This window comes from Triticum dicoccoides, chromosome 1A, assembly GCF_002162155.2.
Source record: "Triticum dicoccoides isolate Atlit2015 ecotype Zavitan chromosome 1A, WEW_v2.0, whole genome shotgun sequence".
NCBI classification, from domain to species: domain Eukaryota; kingdom Viridiplantae; phylum Streptophyta; class Magnoliopsida; order Poales; family Poaceae; genus Triticum; species Triticum dicoccoides.
This window is the reverse complement of record NC_041380.1, coordinates 476,459,886-476,486,201: the sequence shown is the minus strand read 5'-3', so window position 1 is coordinate 476,486,201 and position 26,316 is coordinate 476,459,886. Positions and strand designations below refer to the sequence as shown.

General features: G+C 46.1%; 1 protein-coding gene across 1 annotated transcript; it reads left to right on the top strand.

The window, feature by feature from the left end:
• Window positions 1–23,406: 23,406 nt before the first annotated feature.
• LOC119280422 (dnaJ protein homolog 1-like) lies at window positions 23,407–26,099 on the top strand. Its single transcript, XM_037561276.1, has 3 exons — window positions 23,407–23,794; window positions 23,891–24,246; window positions 25,407–26,099. The coding sequence occupies exons 1-3, from the start codon at window positions 23,618–23,620 to the stop codon at window positions 25,855–25,857; spliced, it is 984 nt and encodes a 327-aa protein (XP_037417173.1). The 5' UTR covers window positions 23,407–23,617; the 3' UTR covers window positions 25,858–26,099.
• Window positions 26,100–26,316: the final 217 nt, after the last annotated feature.

Below are 26,316 nucleotides of genomic sequence, written 5' to 3'. Positions count from 1 at the left end.
TTTTTCCACTGTAAAAATTGCCCTAGATCCAGAATAGTAAACGAAGCTTGTTTCTTTTGTCGTTTGTCTTCGTTGCTTCGTTTGTTTTGATTCTTTTTTCCAACCGGAGTTCTTAAGTTGAACTTTCTGGTTAGATATTTTATTCGTGTTTTACCTATGCATTAGTTGAGTACTTATTGTATGCTTGTTTGTTTGCGATAGATTACCCGGAGTGCGCCGCTTGCTACTTTGAATCGCTTGGTTTCCCGGATCATCAGCAAGGCAAGTAACACTTTGATCATACTTCCTACTACCCAGTTTTATTGCATTAGATCAATCCTCACACATTGCATGATTAGGATCTAATTAAATTGTGGGTTTGGGAAGTAGTTGAGGTAGAACCTATTACCTATTTATTATCAAACCTTTGGGAGTTACTCTTACGTTTGCTTATTATGGCATGCTATGCTAGTAGACGTGGATTGGGTGAGTGTATCCATGACATATGTGAGATTGTTAATTAATGGTTTATTTAAGGTGGCAACCTAAACACACATCTGGGTGGATTGAGGCACCTGGGTATTCCAGCGATTGCATGTTTTCTTTTGGACCGCCACCCAGGCTTAAAGGGATCATGAGATTATTCATACTAGAAACTTCCGTGTGTAGCCACAAGCTACTATGGGCTCTACCATAGTTGAATAAGTCATGCTAACTCTTACAGTGGTAGACTAGCAGATGTAGGGGATGTAGGTTGGTACGGTCTACCCATTCGTAAGGTGCTAGCGCTTCTGAAAGACTATGTCTCGGTCGTCCGTTTCTCAAACACCATGTAGTGCGAGAAGACCAACGGAGGAGATCGGGTCTTGTGGGGGAAAGTGCGCAACCCTCTGCAGAGTGTATAAACTAATCATGATTAGTCGTATCCCCGTTGTGGACATCTTGAGTATCTAGTACCTGGATTATCATTTGAATCTCATCATGTTACTCTAAAGTTAATTGTTGGGTTTTGATTAATGATGATGCTTAATTGGGATTGAGAATGCTGTCAACCATTCTCAATGTTTAACAACTACCATGATAGTTAAATAAAATTTATTCCTTTGTAGTAGGGAAAAATTGGCTTTATGCAAAACTGTAACCATACAACTTTCCACCAGCCATATATGCATATAGAATAGCTTATTTCATTCCATTACTCTCTATGTGTTACATTGCCAGCATATTCCATGTGCTGACCCGTTTCGGGCTGCAACGTTAATGTTGCAGACTTTTCAGACGACGATTAAGGTGCCTTTAGGTCGTGGTTCTATACTCAGTGATGCCGTTGGATTTGATGGAATCACTTATCTTCCAAGACTTCCGCTGTTATTGTTATTAGATGGCCTTAAGCCATATTTATTGTAATAAGTTCTCTTTTGAGACACTTGATGTAATAAGTGTGTGATTGCTACTCTGTTATAAATCCTTCAAGTACTGTGTGGTGTCAGCATTACTGATCCAGGGATGACACCTGAGCACAGGGATTGGACTGTTTGAGGTCTGGTCGCTACACTTATATTATTTTGAGAGTCTCTCTAAACAGCATGGTAATTTGCTTTGGTTATGAATTTAGTCCTAATATGATAGGCATCAAGAGGATAATAAAAACTTTCATATAAAGCGCATTGAATACTATGATAAGTTTGATTCCTTATGATCGTTTTGAGATATGAGGATGGTGATATTTGACTCATGCTAGTGAGTAATTGTGGATTGTAGAAATACTTGTGTTAAAGTTTGTGATCCCCTTAGCATGCATGTATGGTGAACCGTTATGTGATGAAGTCGGAGCATGATTTATTTATTGATTGTCTTCCTTATGAGTGGTGGTCAGGAACGGGCAATGGTCTTTTCCTACCAATCTATCCGCCTAGGAGCATGTGCGTAGTACTTTATTTCGATGACTAATAGATTTTTGCAATAAGTATGTGAGTTCTTTATGACTAATGTGGAGTCCATGGATTATACGCACTGTCACCCTTCCACAATTGCTAGCCTCTCTAGTACCACGCAACTTTCGTCGGTACCATAAACCCACCATATACCTTCCTCAAAACAGCCACCATACCTACCTATTATGGCATTTCCATAGACATTCTGAGATATATTGCCATGCAAATTTCCACCGTTCTGTTTATTATGACACGCTCCATCATTGTCATATTGCTTTGCATGATCATGTAGTTGACATCGTATTTGTGGCAAAGCCACCGTTCATAATTCTGTCATACATGTCACTCTTGAGTCATTGCACATCCCGGTACACCGCCGGAGGCATTCATATAGAGTCATATTTTGTTCTAAGTATCGAGTTGTAATACTTGAGTTGTAAGTAAATAAAAGTGTGATATGATCATCATTATTAGAGCATTGTCCCATGTAAGGAAAGGATGGTGGAAGCTATGATTCCCTCACAAGTTGGGATGAGTCTCCGGACTTTACAAAAATAAAAGATGCCAAGAAGCTCACCAAAAAAAGAGAGAAAAAGAAAAAAAAATGAGAGAAAAGAGAGAAGGGGCAATGTTACTATCCTTTTTCCACACTTGTGCTTCAAGGTAGCACCATGATCTTCATGATAGAGAGTCTCATATGTTGTCACTTTCATATACCAATGGGAATTTTTCATTATAGAACTTGGCTTGTATATTCCAATGATGGGCTTCCTAAAATTGCCCTAGGTGTTCGTGAGCAAGTGAGCTGGATGCACACCCACTTAGTTACTTTTTGAGCTTTCATACACTTATAGCTCTAGTGCATCCGTTGCATGGCAATCCCTACTCACTCACATTGATATCTATTGATGGGCATCTCCATAGCCCGTTGATACGCCTAGTTGATGTGCCATTATCTCCTTATTTTTGTATTCTCCACAACCACCATACTCTATTCCACCTATAGTGCTATGTCCATGGCTCACGCTCATGTATTGCGTGAAAGTTGAAAACGTTTGAGAACACCAAAAGTATGAAACAATTGCTTGGCTTGTCATTGGGGTTGTGCATGATTTGAATATTTTGTGTGATGAAGATGGAGCATAGCTAGACTATATGATTTTGTTGGGATAGCTTTCTTTGGCCATGTTATTTTGAGAAGACATGATTGATTTATTAGTATGATTGAAGTATTATCATTTTTATGTCAATATTAAACTTTTGTTTTGAATCTTATGGATCTGAACATTCATGCCACAATAAAGAAAATTACATGGATAAATATGTTAGGTAGCATTCCACATTAAAAATTCTGTTTTTATCATTTACCTACTCGAGGACGAGCATGAATTAAGCTTTAGGATGCTTGATACATCTCCAATTTATCTATAATTTTTTATTGTTCCATGCTATTATATTATCTGTGTTGGGTGTTTTATATGCATTAATATGCTATTTTATATTATTTTTGGAACTAACCTATTAACCTAGAGCCCAGTGCCAATTTCTGTTTTTTTCCTTGTTTTTGAGCTTCGCAGAAAATAATACTAAACGGAGTCCAAATGGAATAAAACTTCACGATGATTTTTCTTGGACCAAAAGACACCCAGGGGACTTGGAGTGCAAGTCATAAGAGCCACGAGGTGGCGGCAAGGGTGGAGGGCGCGCCCAAGGGGGCCCCTACCTTGTGGGCCCCTCAGTGACTCCCTGACCTAGATCTTCGTCCTATGTATTTACATATATTCCAAAACCCTCAGAAGTATCCACAAAAACACTTTTCCACGGCCGCAACCTTCTATTCCCATGAGATCCCATCTTGGGGCCTTTTCCGGCATCCTGCCGGAGGGGGATTCGATCACGGAGTGCATCTACATCAACTCTATTGCCCTTCCGATGAAGCGTGAGTAGTTTACCACAAACCTACGGGTCCATAGCTAGTAGCTAGATGGCTTCTTCTTCTTTCTTTGATTCTCAATACCATGTTCTCCTCGATGTTCTTGGAGATCTATCCGATGTAATCTTCTTTTGCGGTGTGTTTGTCGAGATCCGATGAATTGTCGATTTATGATCAGCTTATCAATGAATATTATTTGAATCTTCTCTGAATTCTTATATGCGTGATTTGATATCTTTGTATTTCTCTTCGAATTATCGGTTTGGTTTGGCCAACTAGATTGGTTTTTCTTGCAATGGGAGAGGTGCTTAGCTTTGAGTTCAATCTTGCGTGATTTCACCCAATGGCAAAGTAGGGGTAGCGAGACACGTATTGAATTGTTGCCATCGAGGGTAAAAAGATGGTGTTTTCACCATATTGCTTGAGTTTATCCCTCTACATCATGTCATCTTACTTAAAGCGTTACTCTGTTCTCTTGAACTTAATACTCTAGATGTAGGCAGGAGTCGGTCGATGTGTGGAGTAATAGTAGTAGATGCAGGCAGCAGTCGGTCTACTTGACATGGATGGGATGCCTATATTGCATAATCATTGCCTTGGATATCGTCATAACCTTGCACTTTTCTATCATTTGCTAGACAGTAATTTGTTCACCCACCGTATTATTTGCCTTCATGAGAGAAGCCTCTAGTGAATCCTATGGCCCTCGGGTCTATTTTCCATCATATTAGTTTCTGATTTACTATTCTTCCAATCTTTTACTTTCAGATATATAAACCAAAAAACCCAAAAATAATTTATCTTTTGTTTAGTTTTATTTATCTTTATCAGATCTCACCTTTGCAAGTAACCATGAAGGGATTGACAACCCCTTTATCGCGTTGGGTGCAAGTGTTTGATTGTTTGTGCAGGTGCATCTATTGGGGACTTGCGCGTTTCTCCTACTAGATTGATACCTTGGTTCTTAACTGAGGGAAATACTTATGTTTACTGTGCTGCATCACCCTTTCCTCTTCAAGGGAAAAACCGATGCAAGCTCAAGAAGTAGCACTCGCTGGCAGAGAGAGCCTCCTAGTCATCCGTCCCATGGTGGCTTGCCTCGATGGACCACTGTGTCTCGTCCTCCTCCCGAGCCACCTGCAACTCCTCCGTATAACACTCCTTGATGTCCACCTCCTCCATCTCCAGCTCACACTCCTTGATCTCATGGGTGTGGAGCTCTGTGGCCTCCATCGCCGCCTCATTAATGACCTTCGTACCTTCTGGAGGCCAAAAATATGCACAAATGGGAGACACCTAACCACATAGAAACACAAAGAGGAAGCCACCGCCGCCGAGTAAGCTCTAAGCCGGCAATGCCAATGAGCTCAAAGACAGCGATGCCAAGTTAGCATGAAGCCGACAATGGCACTTAAGCTCAAAGAATCCCTTGCAAAATGAAGCTAGAGGACGGACAATGTGCACCGCGTCTGGTGAACAACACAAAACATCTAATTTATAGGAAAACTCAACCGAGCTAGTAGAAAGACCGAAATACCCTAATGAGTGCCCTTGCCACTGCACCTCCGTCGGCCAACCCTGTCTACCCGGCTGGCCCGACTAGCCATGTCTACCGGGGGGCAAGCCCTCTCTACAGTTGATGGTGGCCGCAGGAGGTCAAAGAAGGAGACAACATTAACTACACGAAGAAGCCTCGCCACAGCAGCACGGGACAGAGGTGCGGCGCCAACACATGGGTCGCCGCCTGACTATGGTGGCCTTAGCGCAGCCAGGCGGTCCACCCATCATAGATCGACCAGTCGGGTCACCTGGGTGCGAGCCGATCGGGCAGATCGGATGGCTCACATCACTCCCGAGTAGCCCCCGCGGAATAGATGGCCAAGAGGCTCTCTCCACCCGCAAGGCACCCAGGAAGGCGGGTCCACCGCATGACAGGCTTGGTCCACCCATCATAGGCTCGTGCCAACTGTAGCGATCGTGCGCTCTCGGTCCACCCATCATCGACCTGTCGGCTGACTGTAGCGATTGTGCGTCATCGGTCCACCTATCATGGACGTGCGATGTCTATAGCCATCGCGCGCCCTCAGTCCACCCGTCATTGACCTTCCAACCAAGTCGCTCAAGTGGGAGCTGTCCGGGAAAATCGTGCGGCTGCTATCGGCCCCAAGTAGTCCTTGCAATTCGCCAGTGGAGCGTCAACGCGGGCTCTTGCACCTCCACGACTTCGACCATCACTTCAATTTTACATGCACTTTTATGTTCTACGATTAGTCACTCTAAAAATACAAAAAACATTCTCAACTATACAATACACACATAACTTATTGCAACTAGCAAAGCTAGTGAATATTGGAAACCTCACTAAAATCATTCGAGGCACACATAAGTTTTTACTTGCACTGCAAGATTGATCATTAATTGAGCCTGGCGCGGATTGATTCCACTTATTGATTTCTTCATTTCTTACTAAGGGAAAATTACCACTTGATGCAAACCTCTGTGGTTGGATGCCCAATAACTATTGTCTAGCGATAGTTCCTCAAGTAGCATTATCCTTGCTAGTTACAAAAAATATATTAAAATATAACATGACTAGAATTGTTTTTGTATTTTTAGAATAAGCATTAATTGCATTTAAAAGTGGTTTGGAGAGTTTATTTATGTAGGAAATTGGACCGAGATTAATAGGTTCACTAGTAGCATCTTCATAACAACAGTGACACATAAATATAAGTCTAGATATGCTTAATGATCAATAAAACATTCATGACATATATCGTCATAATCTGGAATCTTATGTCTAGGCAATACATAATAAGGATTAGACCTTTTGGCAGGTGTCTTCCTCGATAATACATTCATGCTTGAATAATTTTGTTGGACTTTTTGATGTTCAGGAAGGTCGTGTACTAACAAATATTGAAACATGAAACTACCTTCTGGCAAATAATTAGAAGATTTCTCCAATAAAATGTAATGTATTATATAAGAAATGGTTGGAATAAGCACGTTAATTTTAAAAAGAATAGATAAATTTAGGATGTATCAGTATTCCAAGCTTAATCCATGCTCGTCCACAAGCTCTGCCACCCTTCTGTGAGCTTGCTATGCCTCTTCCCTTTCATGTCTCTCCCTGGTCTTCTCCTTCCCACAATGAGCCCGTAAATGTGTCCATTGTGCTTTCAACCATCGACTTGGGCAGCCATAGGCCTCTAAGGAGCTTCATCAACGTTCGTGCTCATTCTCCTAGGAGAGAGCATCAAAGGAAGAAGTGAAAGAGTGAGCAGAAAGAAGGAAACCGAAAGAGTCGATGATAGGTGGACTTCATTTGTCATTGGCTATGCAAGAAATTATTGGAACCGTGATATTGAGATTTGCTAGAATGACAACTCCTAAGAAATTATTGGAAGGTCCCCAATAACTAATTTGTGTGAGTTAGCCTTTCAGTTTTGCTAGATTTTATATCTTCCTTTCGACGAAAATTTAACCTATGCCTCTGATTTGTGATGTTCGTACACAACCAATGAATCGCACACCGAGCTTTGAAGTGTGGAAGTCTCATCCGCTTTTTTGTGCGAAAGATCTGAAGCTCCATTTTCATCAAGCACCAACATTACAAGATCACCCCTGAAAAGAAAGTAAAATACATTCATGTCCTCGAGGAGTCCTCCATTTGCTACACCCAACACATATCAATGGTGTGTCAATGTCGCTACCACTAGAGTTATGAGCCGTCACCAGAACAAGAAAGTAATGTCCATGCATGTAGCCATGAAGTCACTAATCTCTCTCGGGAAGTCTCGAAGATGTCGACCTCGAAGGATCCATGACTCGGAGAAGAAAACAATGTTGGGTCGAGCACACCTAGATGTTTGCTCGAGTTGACATAATAATCAAACCATCGTTATTGCCGCGAAACAACACCGGACCGACAAGGCACAACTGTGTACTGTTGCTTCCACCGAGGGAAAAGTAACTTGTCTACCCCATCTCGTCGCTAGATCCGATGGTGAACGCAATGCCACAACTAGAGAAGAACCTGAAGGAGATCTAAATTAGCATCATGCCACCACCGCCAAAAGGGTCCAGAATGATAGACGGCAAAGACCTACTTGTCCACCTGATCCCGTTGCTTGATTTGATGGCACATTCACAGTTGGGGCTAGAGAAGTCGGGTAAACCATTATCAAACATCATCCTGCAAGAAGGGCTAAAGTGGCGAACGAGACGAGACATACCTAATGACCCCAAGGAAAAGAAGGATAAGGTAGAAAGTCACATTCTCAGCCTAAGCTCAAATTGGCTCGGGTGAACAATTAAAAAAATCTGAATTTTTATATGAAAAACATTGACAAATGTTCTAAGAACTTAAAAATTGTCATCATGAAATCACATTTGTGCAAGTCATGGCAAAAAAAATCAATGCTTCAACATACTTTTAAAAGTAGCATTTTGTGAGTATCGATTTTATTTTTTCACGCCTTCCAGGAATGTGATTCCATAATAAACTTTTGTAAGTTCTTAAAACATTTGTCAATGTTTGTCATAAAAAATCAGATTCTATTTAAATTTTTATTATTTGTTTATTATTTTACTTTTCACCCGAGCTGAGAAGCTCTGTGGCTGGATAAGGCCAACTCCAACACGCGACCCCAAAGGGACGTCCGCTTTGTCCGGATTTCATCTGTTTGGGTGTGACAATGGGGTTGTGTCTGCCTGAATTCGTGGATGCGGCGGACGAGCTCCCAACGTGCAGCCACATTTCGGCCACATCTCATCCGTTCACCAGAACAGTAGATAAAATGAAAATGATGCATATTAAATGGTTCAAATCAAACATAGCTCCCAAATAGTCTTACAACCCAATCGAAATTTGTTTGCATGACAAGAAAACAATATCAAATAGTCTTACAATCTAATCGAAATTTGTTTGCATGACAAGAATAAACGCATAGATCTACTGGTTGTCAATGTGAGTCCACACGTGCTCAACCAAGTCATCTTGGAGCTGGACATGAGTATGCCAATCACGCAACTCCCGATGAAACTCGACAAACTGTTCAAAGGTTGCAGAAGGTGGATGCTCAGGCTCAACATTTTCACCCTGGAAATCAAACCCTTGGTAGTAGATGCTATCATCGCGCTCATCCTCCACGATCGTGTTGTGCATGATCATACAAGCAATCATCACCTCCCAAAGCTTCTTTGTGCTCCATGTCAATGCAGCATTACGAACGATACCCCACCGAGACTGAAGCACACTGAAAGCACGCTCCACATCCTTCCTAGCACTCTCTTGCATTTGGGCAAACCTCTATCTCTTCTCTCCTTGCGGATTGGGTATGGTCTTCATAAGAGTGGACCACTGAGGATAGATGCCATCAGCTAGATATATCCCTTGTTGTGATGGTGGCCATTGACCTCAAAGTTCACCTCCGGGGAGTGCCCTTCCGCAAGCCTTGCAAACACCGAAGGCCATTGAAGAACACTAATATCATTCTGAGAACCAACCATGCCAAAGAAAGAATGCCATATCCAAATATCTTGTGAAGCCACAACTTCTAGTATAACAGTGACACCTTTCACATGCCCCTTGTACTGCCCCTGCCAAGCAAATGGATAGTTTACTTCCAGTACATACAATCTATACTACCAAGCATGTACGGAAAGCCTCTCTCGGCATTGATCGCCAACAACCTCTCTGTATCAGCGGCATTTGTCTCTCTGAGGTACTCTGGGCCGAACACTTCCACCACGATCGTGCAAAAACTATGCAATGAGAGGAGACACGTGGACTCACTCATACGAACATACTCATCCACAAGATCACCAGGAATTCCATATGCAAGCATGCGGATAGCCGCAGTGCATTTCTGGTATGACGAGAAACCAAGCTTGCCTAGGGCATCCTCTTTGCAGTCAAAGTATGGGTCATGCGCGACCACTCCCTCGCGAATATGATTGAACACATGCCTTCTCATTCGGAATCAGTGGCGAAATTGATGTGGCCTAAAGAGTACACCATCCTTAAAGTAATCGACATAGAGAAGGGTGTGGCCTTTCTCCCTATTGCGGTCCAAGGCCGGAGCATGGCCGGGGATTGATCCCCTGTACCGAGGCCACTTCCTAGTGATGTGTTCATGTACGACCAACGAGCCGCCAGCTCTTCATCATCCGAGGATGAATCATCCGATGAGCAAATGAAATTGTGAAAGAAAAACTAATCACCACTATCCATTGTACCTTGTGAGCAATCCGCCGAACACCTTGCAGTCGTGCTGGGAAAGCGGCCGGATAGTGCACACCCTACTCCCCTCGCAGGCAGCAAAGCAAGGTTTTGGGGTCGATGGTGGTGGAGGGCGCCCTGCGTCACCGAATGCCCGGCCGAAAGAGGTTGGGGACGACGGGCGACACCGACGGCTGTAGTTTGTCTCCCACCGTCAACAGGGAGAACGCTGTCCAAATACTTTCCGGTAGGCCGGTGCGGAGACAGCTATGCATGGCACGGTGGTGGTTGGGATGGTCCTGGTGGAAGACGACGCAGCCCGGGGTGGTGGTGGTGGCGGCGATGGCGGGGCGCGGAGGGAGGTAGAGGAAGAGAAAGGGGGGTCTGTCTCCCCGACGGGTGGGCCAGGGCAGGACAAGGGCACGCGCTGCTCGCGTCCGTGCGTGTCCGTTTGGCTGTAAACTTGGTCCAAGCTTGGGTCGGGAATGGGTCGAAAGCGGACAAAAAATGAACGACCGTCCGTTTGCGGCCGCGTGTTGTGTCACATCCCAAGAATTGTTTGCAATAGTTGCATAAGAGAGCATCCATGCATCATGTCTAATTTCTGAAAGTTGAATTGAGGTTTGTTGAAACCCTCAGAAATCAGTTCAAAAATAACCAACTTTAGAAATCTTCTCAAATGAGTCCAATAAAATGTTCTTGTTATTCCATAGAATTATTGGCAAGAGCTAAAATTCAAACCAATATTTTTATGAGCTCAGAAACATTTATTTTGGCCATTTGAATTAATCCAATAATTATTTGCTTTGGATTTATATTTAATATATATTAAATATAACTTCAATAATTCTGGAAGTTTGTGAGTGGCTTTATATATATTTTAGCAAGCCATACAATAACCTACAGAATTTATGAAAATGATTTAGTGGATAAAACTAAATCAAAACAGAGAGGAAATGCAATAGAAAAAAAAGTAATTAAAATAGAAAGCAGGGAAGGAGGGAGTACCTGGGCCTTACCTGGCAGAAGAGGCCCAGCCCACCAGGGGCTGAGTGGTCTTCTTCCTCCTGCCAGGAGGACAGGCAGGTGCCTGGCGAGCGCGCCGACGATGCCTTGCCACCTCCTGCTTCAGCCGCATGACCCCGGCCCTCCAGACGTGCCACGGAGACGCCCAACGCTCCCTCTCGCTTCCCCTCCTCTCCCTGGACCTCACTCCCCTCTCTGCTCTCTCTCTTTCTCGCGACCGAGCGGAGCTCGTCGCCGCCGACGTGCACCACCGTGGCCACCGACCTCCCCACACCCATCCGGATATGCCATGAGCCCCACTTTGACCCCCGCATCCTGTGCACCACGCCATGAGCCGCCAGGAGCTCCGTGACGACGTCCCCGACCCCTTCTTCCTCCTCGGGTCGCCGGAGATCCCCTTCGCCGCCCGCTTGCTCTGACGCTTGCCCAAGCCATCCGACACTGCCAAACGACAAGCTGTGAGCCCCGCCGCCTTCCCCCCTATTCTCCCTCGCTCGTTCGTCCCCCTAGCCATACTTGCCACCGCACCCGTGAGCTTCCCGCTGCCATCCATGTCGCTGCCGAGCCTAGAGCCCGATTCACCCGAAGCCGAGCACGTCTGCGTGCTCAGCAGCCCCCCAGGAAGCGAACGCCACCACCCAAGCCTCCCGCCATGCACCCTAGCCTCCTCCCGCTCGAGCCCGTGGCTCTGGCCGCCGCCAAGCTCCCCGCCGACAGTGTTACCAGCCAACCTGCGACCAACGTCCTACGCGGTTGGATGCGGCGCACCTTCAGCTACCCGTAGATGCAAACTACGCGCAAAACCAAGCCCCGTAGCAGGTTTCCAGTGAACTTCCGCCGCCGATCTGGTCGTCGCCGGCCTAAGTCCCACGAAGATGACGTGGAGACGTTATTAGGGGCTAATCCCCCAATTAGCAGCCTAGCAGACACTGACAGCGGGCCCCACCACAGGGTCAAACCCCAGTCAGCGCTGGATTTGACCGTGGGTTAGTCCCTGTGTCAATGACACGCGGGTCCCACCAGTCAGGTTTGACCCTGGTCAACTCGTCTGACCTGCTGACGCAGTAGTGACACAATCCCGATGTCATTAATGATTTTCTGGATTTAAATAATCCAGAAAATTCCATAAAATTAGCAAAACTTCTAAAAATCATAAAAATCCAACCGTAACTCCAAATAATATAAATTATATATAAAAAATTATCAGAAAAATTCAAGGAATCCATCTATACCACTTTCATGCATGTTTGAACAATGTTTGTCCTCTGTTTTGGACAAAACAAATAAAGGGCATTTAAATAATCATATATGGAGTTGGAATTTGAATCTTGTATTCAAACCAACTTCATTTAAATCATAACTAGATGCATTAGCTCAAATCACAGCTTATTGCCATGTCATGATCATGCATCATATTGTCTCATATGCATTGATTGTGTTCTTCTCTATTGCTGGTGGTTGTCCCCTCTCGATAGACGTTGTACCAACATTGTGATCGTTGACACTGATGAAGACCCAATGATATCTTCAGAAGTGTCAGGCAAGCAGAAACCCCTTGTTCATTCTGATACAATCCCACTCTCTCGCTCCTGCTCTCTTTTACTGCATTAGGACAACAACGATTCAACTGTTACATGCTGCGGTAGTTGAACCCTTTTCCTCTGCATGACCTGTCATTGCCACAGTAAATAGATGAAACCCACTAGCATGAGTAGGAGTTGTTTAAGCTCTGATGTGCCTACTCATTCATGTTTGTTTGTCATGCCTACTACTGCTTAGAGTTGAGTCAGGTCTGATTCATCGGGGATGAATCAGAGGTGTGTAAACATGTCCTACTGTTGAGAGCTAAGTGTGTGAACACAATTTGGTAAAGGTAGCGGTGAGAGGGCAAGTAGGAGTACATGGTGGGTTGTCTCATTGAAGCCGTCCTCAGGAACTGAGTTCTGTGTTTGTGATCCATGAAACAACTACTACCACGCATTGGGCCCAAAACCAATGGACCCTCTCGACTTATTAACTACCCTTGCCCTCTGTCCAGGAGTTGCAACTAGTTTCTGGTGTTTGTAGGATATGTGTTGGCAGCCGTGCGTAGCGCTGACCCTAGGGGTGGGCTATGATGCGGTAGATACACCGTGGCACGGTGTACCGGGCGCCCGTTTGGTGTCTCAGGAACCCTACACACATCGTTTGGGGCTGTGAGCGAAACTCCGGCCGGATCTCCTCGCGGATGGAACCTGAATAGGCGATAAACCTGGACTAGAGACTTGTGTGGTTAGTCAGGTTGTGGCCGACTCCCTCGCCAGGCTTCCGCTTGAAGGTTGCCGAGTTACACGACGTGTACATGGTGGTAAGTGGCGAGAGCGTGTGTGAAGAAGTACACCCATGTAGGGTTATAAATGATCTATTCGAATAGTCGTGTCCGTGGTAAAGGACTTCTGGGTTGCCTATAACAGTTCATAGACAAGTGAAAGTGGATACTCTAAAACTCGCAAGATAAGTGTGAGTGCTATGGATGGCCTTCTCGGAGGGAGACGGAAGCGGATCCATAGTGGTGTATTGAATGGTGAATATGTGGACTCGTGTGCGCCACCTCAAAAGAGTTGCTTGCAGTCGTAGTTCAGGTTAGCCACTGAGTCAAAGCTGGCTTGCTATAGTTAAACTCCACCACTCCCTTTATTGATACCGATGCATATGTAGATAGTTCTGATGTAAGTCTTGTTGGGTACATTTGTACTCATGTTTGATTAATTTATGTTTTACGGAGAGACTTCATTCTCACTAGTAGTTCCACGTGGACTCCGACGTTTAGCTTGATACCTCAGCTACGATCTTGTGCCCTCGGCAGGATCTGGTAGATAGTCAGGCTTCTGAGCCTTTTTCATTTGTAGACGTCTGTACTCAGACATGTTAAGCTTCCGCATGTGCTTTGATTTGTATGCTATGATTGTTGGGTCATGAGACCAATGTTTGTAATATCTCGCTCCTCGGAGCCTAATGAATAAATACTTGAGTCGTAGAGTTATGTTGTGATGCCATGTTGTATTTGCACATATCAAGCATATTGTGTATATGATTGAAATGCTTGGTATGTGTGGGATCCGACAATCTAGTTGTTTATCCTTGGCAGCCTCTCTTATGGGGAAATGTAGTCTAGTGCTTCCATGAGCCATAGTAGTCCGCTACAGCCCGGTTCACCGGAGTCTTGTTAGCCCAGCACTACTGCTCAGGACACTTGACTGGCCAGCATGTGTTTCACTTCGTTCCTATGTCTGTCCCTTTGGGGAAATGTCATGCGGTGACATCTGGAGTCCTGCCTAGCCTGCTACAGCCCGGGTTCCCCGGAGTCCTGTCAGCCCAGTGCTACAGTCTGGATTCACTCGCTGATGACCGACATGCTTGATGTGATTCATGTATGCCTGTCCCCATAGGTTAGTGCCGCTTTGGGTTCACAACTAGCCATGTCGGCCCAGGTTCTCTGTTATATGGATGCTAGCGACATTATCATATACGTGAGCCAAAAGGCGCAAACGGTCCTGGGCCAGGTAAGGTGGCACCCGTGGGATTACCGGGCGTGAGGCCGCAAAGTGATATGAAGTGTTACATGCTAGATCGTTGTGACTTAGGATCGGGGTCCTGACAGCTTTGGTATCAGAGCCTGACTGCCTGTAGGATTACCAAGCCAAGCTGGTTGAAGTTGAGTCTAGAAATGCTTTAGTTATATAAGGGAATTGATTGTGGGATGGAACGTAAGGCTCTTTTTACTCCTTTACCCTATGCCCGTCTGATCTGAGACAACCTCTTTTTTTCTACGGGGATTAAGAATTAGGCCTTCTCATCTATCTATCAGGATGACGTGCTACTAATCGATAGACTTATAGAATTGATAGTTCCAAGCCTCAGTTACGTTGCTACTACTTTCGTATGTTGACAGTTGATCTCAGAACCTTGATATTGTGTTGTTGAGTGGTTATGCCACCATTTTTGCAGGATGTCTCAAATAATTTTGAGCATTTACATCCGTTATGCTGTCCGAGTCATCCCAGGTCTCTAAATAGTCTGATGCATTTGCAAATCCTTTCTTCCCGTTTCTGATATCCTTTTGGGCCAGATTAATCACACTATCGATGAGTTAAGGTACTCTGTTGCCTCGACATATATGTTGGAGCTATTATTATGACCCTAGGTGTTTTAGGGAGTCACCTAGTAATCTAGCCATGTTTTATGTTCCGGTGTGATGATTCTGGACACCATTCTCGAAAGCATCCCGTGATGACATTTAGTAGTAGGTATTCCATTCCTGGGTTCTTGAACCCAAGGTTCACCCTACTTCCCGTGATGACATTTAGTAGTAGGTATTCCATTCCTGGGTTCTTGAACCCAAGGTTCACCCTACTTACCTCATGTTGATAGTGTTGCTAGTTCCTTTAGGATATTAGTAACCTTGCGGCAGTCCTCGAGGTCCGTGGTATTTCCTTCTTCCAAATACCATGAACCATTAAGGCAGAAGTTCTTTGAACCAAAATATCACAATCAGAGTACTCTTGAGGAGTCCTCCATTCATAATTCTGATTCTGCCAGTTCTACCTTTCTGCATGGGTTATCTGGAAGAAACCTATTGAACTTGGTTTGACATGTTAATCTATGCATCCACAACTCAGAAAGATATATGTCCTCTTGAGTTGTCCCTCTTCATTTGTATTCCGACCATCGTCTATCAATTGACAGTCAGGAGTAATTGTGCATCCATGTTATCGATGCTTATTATTCTTGTGGTCCGTTAAGCCATCCTATTTCAGAATGACTAGGAAAAACAAACTCCAGTACCTCATCCATATCCAGGATTGGGTCAAAGTAGTTGTGTTCTGCAGATCAAATGCCCATCCAGCTTTTGCTCTGTTCTACCCTGGAGTATTACCCCCGTTATGTTAGGATTGTCATGAGAATTGCACCATCTCTTATGAATTCTTGATGCAGTGATACTTCTTGCCATCATTTTTCATTCCTCGGTCCCGTGTTGTCGCAACCGGAATGCCGGCAAGTGAACTATGATGTGTGAAATAAATACTCCTAGCAACTCCGCTGCTTGGTAGTTAATGGACATTAATATCATTCTTAGTGTGCTGATTACTGAATCATCATCCTAAGGTTGATCGTGCTACCTAGTCCTTATTTCTGGTGCACTCTTCGATCAATGAGTTAGGATTATTCAACCCCTTTCTTATTTGATCATATCATCTTGCCTCGAAAGCAAGATTGTTCTCGAGCATAGTAACATATCAGTGGTTCGTGATGTTTCGAATATCTTCTCGGAAGTATTACCAGGTTGACACCTGACCGCTATGTTGAGTTCGTGATCAAGTTGGTTTCTGATAAACCACCCCTTCTCCAAGAATTTGTGTTGGGTACCCCTGAGCTAGTTGGTTAAGCTAAACAACAACTTGGAGAGTTGGAAGATACAAGGCTTTGCCGAATTTGGTTCTTTCTGAAGGGATATCTTTGTGTTTGTGTGTGTTGAAGAAAGATGATATCTTCACCAATTGGTCCTCGTGATCAGTTATTGGATCTATTGTCTTGTCAAAACTTTGACTTGAGTATGGGCGATCGTCAAGTCAAATCAGAACCAACGATGTTCGTAATGTTGTCTTACTCGTGGTTGATCCCTCGAGAATACACCATTACATCTTTTGGTCTGACCGATGCTATCACCGTGTTCACATGATGGTGGAAGTCCAGTGATGTGGAAATTCCGATGAGTTGTTGTTGAGCCCATCAACAACATTTTGTCTCCCCCATGATTCATGTTGAACATCAACCTAGTGTTGAAAACTTGTAAGCAATGCCTTCGTGTCCCGTTCATGAAGCATATGTTGGTGTAAGAAGTGACTTCCTCTAATTCATGTGTGTTGATGTAAGTTGTCACCGTGAGTTCGAGAAAGCTTGTTTCTGTTCCTCTGGTATCATCCCAAGTCAACCATGCATGTGCGAAGTATTCTATGGTCTGATAGACTGATCATCTTCATTCCATACGTATCCCTAGCACACCAAGCCACTAATTGACTTGTTCAGGGAGAAGAAGTTCTCCATAAGAGCTAATCATATGACTTATGCAAGGACTTCGATATCCTTGATGATGGTTCCCAACCAGGATTCGGTAGTGTTTCATTGTAAGACCACCATGTGGTCATGCTTGTCTGGGACAGCGTGTTCACATATGTTTAGCAGAACCAGCTCATGTTTTGGAGCTTACTACCATAGTCCATTTCCTGAGAATCTCGCAATGTCATCTCGTCGATTTGTGTTGCAAACTTTCATTTCTTTCTAGACTCGATGAGTCTGTAATATCCTGACACCAACCAGATCTGAATCTCAGGCAGATGTGATGGTTGGGACGTTTTCCCAAGAGCTATAATATTGGTCTCTCTGTAACCCGGTAAAGTGGATGTTGTGGCCAACACACCCAGCCGGAAGACCTATTATTGTAGTATCTTGATTGAGTAAGTTGGCCACCTCCCCATAAGGATTACGTAGGATTTACTCCAGTAGTTATTCCTTATGGATTCCTGAGCTCCCGGAGTCTGACCTTCTACTTGATGTTCTAGATACCAAACCATTTCAATGAATGGGTTAGGCTATCACATCAAGGAGAACATTAGAAGCGGAGCGCTAAATGTCTCTCGGTCGATCATCCAGATTTTGATCCCTTGGCCTCGCTAAGGTGAAATCTAAGAAAGTGTTATCTTTCTTGGCCTCGCCAGGATCCTTGACACGGATATTGGTAAAACCTTGATGAATACGGAAATGCTCAAGTTCTTGAGAGCACGCGTAAGCACTAGGATTTATCGTCGGCATTAACCGGGATCCGTTCTCAGTTTCTTCGATTATGCCATAACCTTTCAAACAGTGGAATCTCTCTATACTGTTGGGTTTCTCCCCAGTTACTAGAATCATTCCCAGCATTTGCATTTTGTTCCAAGCTTGCACCGCCATTGTGTCATCCTACTACAGACTACCCTTCTTAGTAATTACTGATCAGGATCATCTTCAAAGTGGTCCTACCACGGGTTCCATCCATTTCCGATGATAAGCAAATCATCCATCGTGTTTTCTTCAACAAGGTAGTCCACATCATCCATCCTAGTCCGAGTATGCCATTTCTTCGAGCTATTTCAAACGATCAATTGTAAATTGCCTTAAGCTGGTATGAAGAGTTTCAATGATTTATGGATCAAAAGTAATTCTTTTTGCCACTTAAGGGAACAGTTCAACGAGTCACCTTCTCCGAGGTGCCCTGTTATGGGTTCATGACAATTATCTCCTCGCAACTTTGAAACCTTGCACCACCTTACTCAAGCGTGGAATTGCTACCTACCAACTTGAATCCTCGTCGTCTGATTTCCATCACCCTGATGTGAACTTTGTGTCTCAATTGGAGAGATGTTCCTATGTCTCACTCCATGAGTTGATCCCAAGTTGTTCGATCTTTGAGAAGATCGATGCTTCTAGAGTTTTCCCCTTCCCTCTCATTGTCATGTTGGTTGGAGTTCTCAGAGCAAGACATCGAGACAAAGATGGTGATCGAATCAACGTTCTTATGAAGTGCAACTTGGGTCGTGAAGATTGGGTTAAGTTTGCGTCCCCCTTCATCTTACCCTACGCTTGAATCTCGGGATGAGATTCTTGTTTAGTGGGGGTGAGTTGTCACAACCCTAGAATTGTTTGCAATAGTTGCATAAGAGAGCATCCATGCATCATGTCTAATTTCTGAAAGTTGAATTGAGGTTTGTTGAAACCCTCAGAAATCAGTTCAAAAATAACCAACTTTAAAAATCTTGTCAAATGAGTCCAATAAAATGTTCTTGTTATTCCATAGAATTATTGGCAAGAGCTAAAATTCAAACCAATATTTTTATGAGCTCAGAAAAATTTATTTTGGCCATTTGAATTAATCCAATAATTATTTGCTTTGGATTTATATTAAATATAACTTCAATAATTCTGGAAGTTTGTGAGTGGCTTTATATATATTTTAGCAAGCCATATAATAACCTACATAATTTATGAAAATGATTTAGTGGATAAAACTAAATCAAAACAGAGAGGAAATAAAATAGAAAACAGTAATTAAAATAGAAAACAGAGAAGGAGGGAGTACCTGGGCCTTACCTGGCAGAAGAGGCCCAGCCCACCAGGGGCTGAGTGGTCTTCTTCCTCCTGCCAGGAGGACATGCAGGTGCGTGGCGAGCGCGCCGACGACGCCTAGCCACCTCCTGCTTCAGCCGCACGACCCCGGCCCTCCAGACGTGCCACGGAGACACCCAGCGCTCCCTCTCGCTTCCCCTCCGCTCCTTGGACCTCACTACCCTCTCTGCTCTCTCTCTCTTTCTCGTGACCGAGCGGAGCTCGTCGCCGCCGACGTGCACCACCGCGGCCACCGACCTCCCCACGCCCATCCGGATATGCGACGAGCTCCACCTCGACCCCCGCATCCTCTGCACCACGCCATGAGCCGCCAGGAGCTCCGTGATGACTTCCCCGACCCCTTCTTCCTCCTCGGGTCGCCGGAGATCCCCTTCGCCGCCCGCTTGCTCCGACGCTTCCCCGAGCCATCCGACACCGCCAAACGACACGCTATGAGCCCCGCCGCCTTCCTCCCTGTTCTCCCTTGCTTGTTCGTCCCCTAGCCGTACTTGCCACCGCACCCGTGAGCTTCCCGCCGCCATTCATGTCGCCGCCGAGCCTAGAGCTCGATTCACCCGAAGCCGAGCACGTCTGCGTGCTCAGCAGCCCCCAGGAAGCGAACGCCACCACCCAAGCCTTCCGCCGTGCACCCTAGCCTCGTCCCGCTCGAGCCCGTGGCTCCGGCCGCCACCAAGCTCCCCGCTGACGGCGTTACCAGCCACCCCGCGAATAACAGTCTACGCGGTTGGATGCGGCGCACCTTCAGCTACCCGTAGATGCAAACTACGCGCAAAACCGAGACCCGTAGCAGGTTTCCGGCGAACTTCCGCCGCCGATCTGGTCGTCGCCGGCCTAAGTCCGATGAAGATGACGTGGCGACGTTATTAGCGGCTAATCCCCCAATTAGCAGCCTAGCAGACACTGATAGCGGGCCCCACCACAGGGTCAAACCCCAGTCAGCGCTGGATTTGACCGTGGGTTAGTCCCTGTGTCAATGACACGTGGGTCCCACCAGTTAGGTTTGACCCTGGTCAATTTGGCTGACCTGCTGACGCAGTAGTGACACAATCCTAATGTCATTAATGATTTTCTGGATTTAAATAATCTAGAAAATTCCAGAAAATTAGCAAAACTTCTAAAAATCATAAAAATTCAACCATAACTCCAAATAAGATAAATTATATATGAAAAATTATTAGAAAAATTCAAGGAATCCATCTGTACCATTGTCATGCATGTTTGAACAATGTTTGCCCTCTGTTTTGGACAAAACAAATAAAGGGAATTTAAATAATCATATATGGAGTTGGAATTTGAATCTTGTATTCAAACCAACTTCATTGAAATGATAACTAGATGCATTAGCTCAAATCACAGCATATTGCCATGTCATGATCATGCATCATATTGTCGCATATGCATTGATTGTGTTCTTCTCTATTGCCGGTGGTTGTCCTCTCTCGATAGACGTTGTACCGACGCTGTGATCGTTGACACTGATGAAGACCCAATGATATCTTCAGAAGTGTCAGGCAAGCAAAAATCCCTTGTTCATTCCGATACAATCCCACTCTCTCGCTCCTACTCTCTTTTACTACATTAGGACAACAACGATTCAACTGTTACATGCTGCGGTAGTTGAACCCTTTTCCTCTACATGACCTATCATTGCCACAGTAAATAGATGAAACCCACTAGCATGAGTAGGAGTTGTTTGAGCCCTGATGTGCCTACTCATTCATTCTTGTTTGTCATGCCTGCTACTGCTTAGAGTTGAGTCAGGTCTGATTCATCGGGATGAATTGGAATGGTGTTGAACATGTACTACTGTGTGTGAGCTAAGTGTGTGAACACGATTTGGTAAAGGTAGTGGTGAGAGGCCATGTAGGAGTATATGGTGGGTTGTCTCATTGTAGCCGTCCTCAGGAACTGAGTTTTGTGTTTGTGATCCATGAACAGTTACTACCACGCATTGGGCCCGAAACCAATGGACCCTCTCGACTTATTAACTGCCCTTGCCCTCTGTCCAGGAGTTGCAACTTGTTTCTGGTGTTTGTAGGATATGTGTTGGGGGCCGTGCGTAGAGCTGACCCTAGGGTGGGCTATGATGCGGTAGATACACCGTGGCACGGTGTACCAGGCGCCCGTTTGGTGTATCGGAAACCCTGCACACATCGTTTGGGGCTGTGAGCGAAACTCCGGCCGGATCTCCTCGTGGATGGAACCCGAATAGGCGATAAACCTGGACTAGAGACTTGTGTGGTTAGTCAGGTCGTGGCCGACTCCCTCGCCAGGCTTCCACTTGAAGGTTGCCGAGTTACACGACGTGTACATGATGGTAAGTGGCGAGAGCGTGTGTGAAGAAGTACACCCCTGCAGGGTTATAAATGATCTATTCGAATAGCCGTGTCCAGGGTAAAGGACTTCTGGGTTGCCTATAACAGTTCATAGACAAGTGAAAGTGGATACTCTAAAACTCGCAAGATAAGTGTGGGTGCTATGGATGGCCTTCTCGTAGGAAGACGGAAGCGAATCCATAGTGGTGTATTGAATGGTGAATATGTGGACTCGTGTGCGCCACCTCAAAAGAGTTGCTTGCAGTCGTAGTTCAGGTTAGCCACTGAGTCAAAGCTGGCTTGCTGCAGTTAAACTCCACCACTCCCTTTATTGATACCGATGCATATGTAGATAGTTCTGATGTAAGTCTTGCTGGGTACATTTGTACTCACGTTTGCTTAATTTATGTTTTGCAGAGAGACTTCAGTCTCGCTAGTAGTTCCACGTGGACTCCGACTTTAGCTTGATACCTCAGCTACGATCTTGTGCCCTCGGCAGGATCTGGTAGATAGTCAGATTTCTTAGCCTTTTTCATTTGTAGATGTCTGTACTCAGACATGTTAAGCTTCTGCATGTGCTTTGATTTGTATGCTATGATTGTTGGGTCATGAGACCCATGTTTGTAATATCTCACTCCTTGGAGCTTAATGAATAAATACTTGAGTCGTAGAGTTATGTTGTGATGCCATGTTGCATTTGCACATATCGAGCATATTGTGTATATGATTGAAATGCTTGGTATGTGTGGAATCCGACAATCTAGTTGTTTATCCTTGGCAGCCTCTCTTATGGGGAAATGTAGTCTAGTGCTTCCATGGGTCATAGTAGTCCGCTACAGCCCGGTTCACCGGAGTCCTGTTAGCCCAGCACTATTGCTCAGGACACTTGACTGGCCGGCATGTGTTTCACTTCGTTCCTATGTCTGTCCCTTCGGGGAAATGTCATGCGGTGACATCCGGAGTCCTGCCTTGCCTGCTACAGCCCGGGTTCCCCGGAGTCCTGTCAGCCCAGTGCTACAGCCCGGATTCACTCGCTGATGACCGACATGCTCGATGTGATTCATGTATGCCTGTCCCCATAGGTTAGTGCCGCTTTGGGTTCACGACTAGTCATGTCGGCCCGGATTCTCTGTCATATGAATGCTAGCGACACTATCATATACGTGAGCCAAGAGGCGCAAACGGTCCCGGCCAGGTAAGGTGGCACCCGTGGGATTACCGTGCGTGAGGCCGCAAAGTGATATGAAGTGTTACATGCTAGATCAGTATGACTTAGGATTGGAGTCCTGACACGTTGGAAGACCTGCTTTGTCTGTTTACTTCCAAACGAACGCAGACGAATAGGATAGGATCACGCGTTAGAGTTGGCCTAAGGGCAGCAATCTACGGGGAGGAGGGGCAGTGGCCCGTGGAACCATAGATCGCCTAGGAGTTGCGACATGAAGAGAGAGACGGGGGAGAAAAACTCAACTGCTATAACTCGTTTCTCATCTGCATTTTTTTCAGTCGGAAACTGCATTTCACTAGCGACGGTTCTTTCCCGCGCCCATTGGAAGAGCGCGTGTGCTCCCGTACGTGCGCGGCCAAATAGCCAAATAGGTACAGTCGTCGACGTACGTACGTACCCTGTTGCTGCACGAGGCCGTAGCTGATGCATCTGCATGTTTTGACAACTCTAGGTAGATGATCCATTTCCCCATCAAGCCTCTCGTCCATGTGTGCGACCCAGATCGTGACCCTTGGCCTACATGTACCTCCGCTCCCGCGCCAACAACCAACCCCGTCACCATCGCGCGCACTCTCTCCCTCTCCCCTCTCCTCTCCTCCCCGGTCCAAATATCCATCCCTACATAGAAGCCACGCATCTCGCGCCCCGTTTCCTCATTATAGCAGAGCACTGAACAGGTCGCAGCACCCCCTCCCGAATTCCCTCGCTCGCTCACTCCACGCGCTGTGCGTTCCTTGGCTGGCCTCGCGCGTCGCCGTCCTCCCGCAGGTGGCGGCAATGGGGAACCCGCCGGAGCTGTACTACCAGCTGCTCAACATCACCAGGGACACGCCCCCGCAGGAGATCAGGGCGGCCTACCGGTGCCTGGTGCGCCAGTGGCACCCCGACAAGCACCCGCCGTCCTCCAAGTCCGAGGCCGAGGACCGGTTCAAGGCCATCACCCAGGCGTACGAGGTGTGTGATCGTCGATCGAGTTGACGCATCTCCTATCTCCAGCTTCGATTGTTGACGCTTGTATTCCACATGGCCGCCGGCTTCCGCTGTCCGCAGGCTCTCCTGGACCAGCAGGAGAACAGGGCGGTGCTCCGGGCGCGCAACGCCGACGAGGGCAGGAGGAGCTGCGCTAGGCCCGAGGAACGCGTTGGCGGCGGCGCGGCGGCAATGGCGCGGGCTCCCGAGAGGGCGGCAAGGACGACCGCCCCAACGCCGCCGGCGCGGGAGTCCCAGAAGGTGTACAGCTCCACGGACATCGGCGGTGGCGGGCGGCGCGCGTTCGCCGAGTTCTCCAGCTACGTGGTGCGCAAGGCGCCGCCGCTGGAGCGCAAGGTGGAGTGCACCCTAGAGGAGCTCTGCGCCGGGTGCAAGAAGGAGGTCAAGTACACCCGCGACGTTGTCACCAAGAACGGGTAAGCCATCACGCCACGATGACGTGGAACCGTACACAAAAGAAAACATCCATATCTCCAGATCTGTCGCTCACCTGAGACAACATCATTACCGTTTATCGATAGTTCCATATGCTACTCCCATATTATGATAGTCACAGTATCACACTACAGTATGCATGCTATTATTATTTTCGACAAAGGATGAATTTTATTCACTTAAAATGAAGCATCAAAGAGGATATAAACACAACATGCACTATAATTTATGGTTGTCTTTTCATTTACAAATTCAGTTTATATTTTTGTGGTCAGACATCCATCGTAGCATATACTTACAAGAAAGGGCGTGTCAGACTAGATTCAGATGAATGTGTGTGTGCCTACTTGATGATGAGCAAGAATAATCTCGGCACGGTTTAACATGCGGTCTACACAATGCTTGCTTGAAAGTTCAGGCTAGACAAACAGAGCTGTTAAGTACTGTGACACCAAGTCAGCTTGATGCTCAATTATGTAGTGTACCTCTCAAGAAATAGGTGTTTAAATAGCAATCTGTTCAACCCCCATCAAAGGGACACACTTTAAAACACAGGACACTGGTAGTCTGGTACAGTCTTTCAGGCCATGGGCCAGTTTCTCCAGCATGCCACAGACTGCATTTATCACTAAATCACATATGCTAGAGATGAAATGTTCAGTCCCCCCCTATGGTTGTCTGCAAGATGATTATCCTCTCTAATCACTAACAAACTAACTACTCCCTCCATAATGAAATATAAGAACGTTTTGATCATTACTATAATATTATGCCACAATTCAGTAGAAGATTCTTAGCCGGACACTCTCTCTGTTTTAGTGACCTAAACGTTCTTATATTTCTTTACGAAGAGAGTAATACTTAAGAGGCAATACTAGCATACTCATAATGTACTTAAGAACTCATGTTTGGTTGAATACCTCTATTTTGGAGGCTATCACCTGTCGAAATGCGTGGGATGGTCCTTGAGGGGCAGGGCATTAGGTGGTGTGTAATTCATGTATGCTGCCTGCATGTGAGGGTGCTGGCCTATCTAGCTGGTACCGGAGAGACAGTGACCCTATTCGTACCACCTGATCGCATTTTTTTTACGCTACTGACCAGTGACCATGGCCTGCATGATTTGGTCCCTGACTAGCAGGCTGATCGCCAAGAAGGAGGTGACGCAGATCATCCGGGTGAAGCCCGGGTGGAAGAAGGGGACCAAGGTGACGGTCGAGGGCATGGGCAACGAGCGCCCCGGCTGCCTCCCCGGCGACGCCGTCTTCACCGTGTCGGCCAGGACGCACAAGGCGTTCAAGCGGCAGGGCGACGACCTAGTGCTCAAGGCGGAGGTGCCGCTGGTGAGCGCGCTCACCGGCTGGTCCTTCTCGTTCCGCCTGCTCGGCGGCGAGAAGGTCAGCTGGTCGTTCCGCGACGAGGTCATCCGCCCCGGGTACGAGAAGGTGGTGAGGGGCGAGGGCATGCCCGTCGTCGGCGGCAAGAAGGGCGCGCGCGGGGACCTGCGGGTCAAGTTCGACGTGGTGTTCCCCGATAACCTCACCGGCGAGCAGCGGAGGGGCCTCGTCGAGATCCTGAGGGGCTGCCCCTGAAGCACCGGACCGAGAGCGGAGCGGAGCAGCCTGCGTACCGGAGAGTGAAAATTTTGTCGCGCGGTCATGTTAATACGCTTTGGGACGGAACAGAGCTGATCGATGATGTCCTTGTACATAGAGATTTTGAATATGAGATGTGAGCGACCCTCTTGGTTCTGCAGATGGAAGGATCGATAATACACACATGGACGGTGGTTGCAACTTGCATGAGCAATGATTTTTGGCATTTTGCATCTTCATTCACATCGCTTCATTAATTCCTTTTTGAAGCCTAGCTGCGTCCTTTGGGGCGTCCTACGGCCGTGCAAATCGCTGGGAACGCATGGTGCTTTTCGCTTGCTATGAACATCTTGTATTATTTTTTGGTGCTGCCTGGCTAGAGCAACTTTGGACAATCTCAAAATACTTAACACCCAAGAATTTCTTGGTATCATGAGCGTGGAATCTAACCCATTC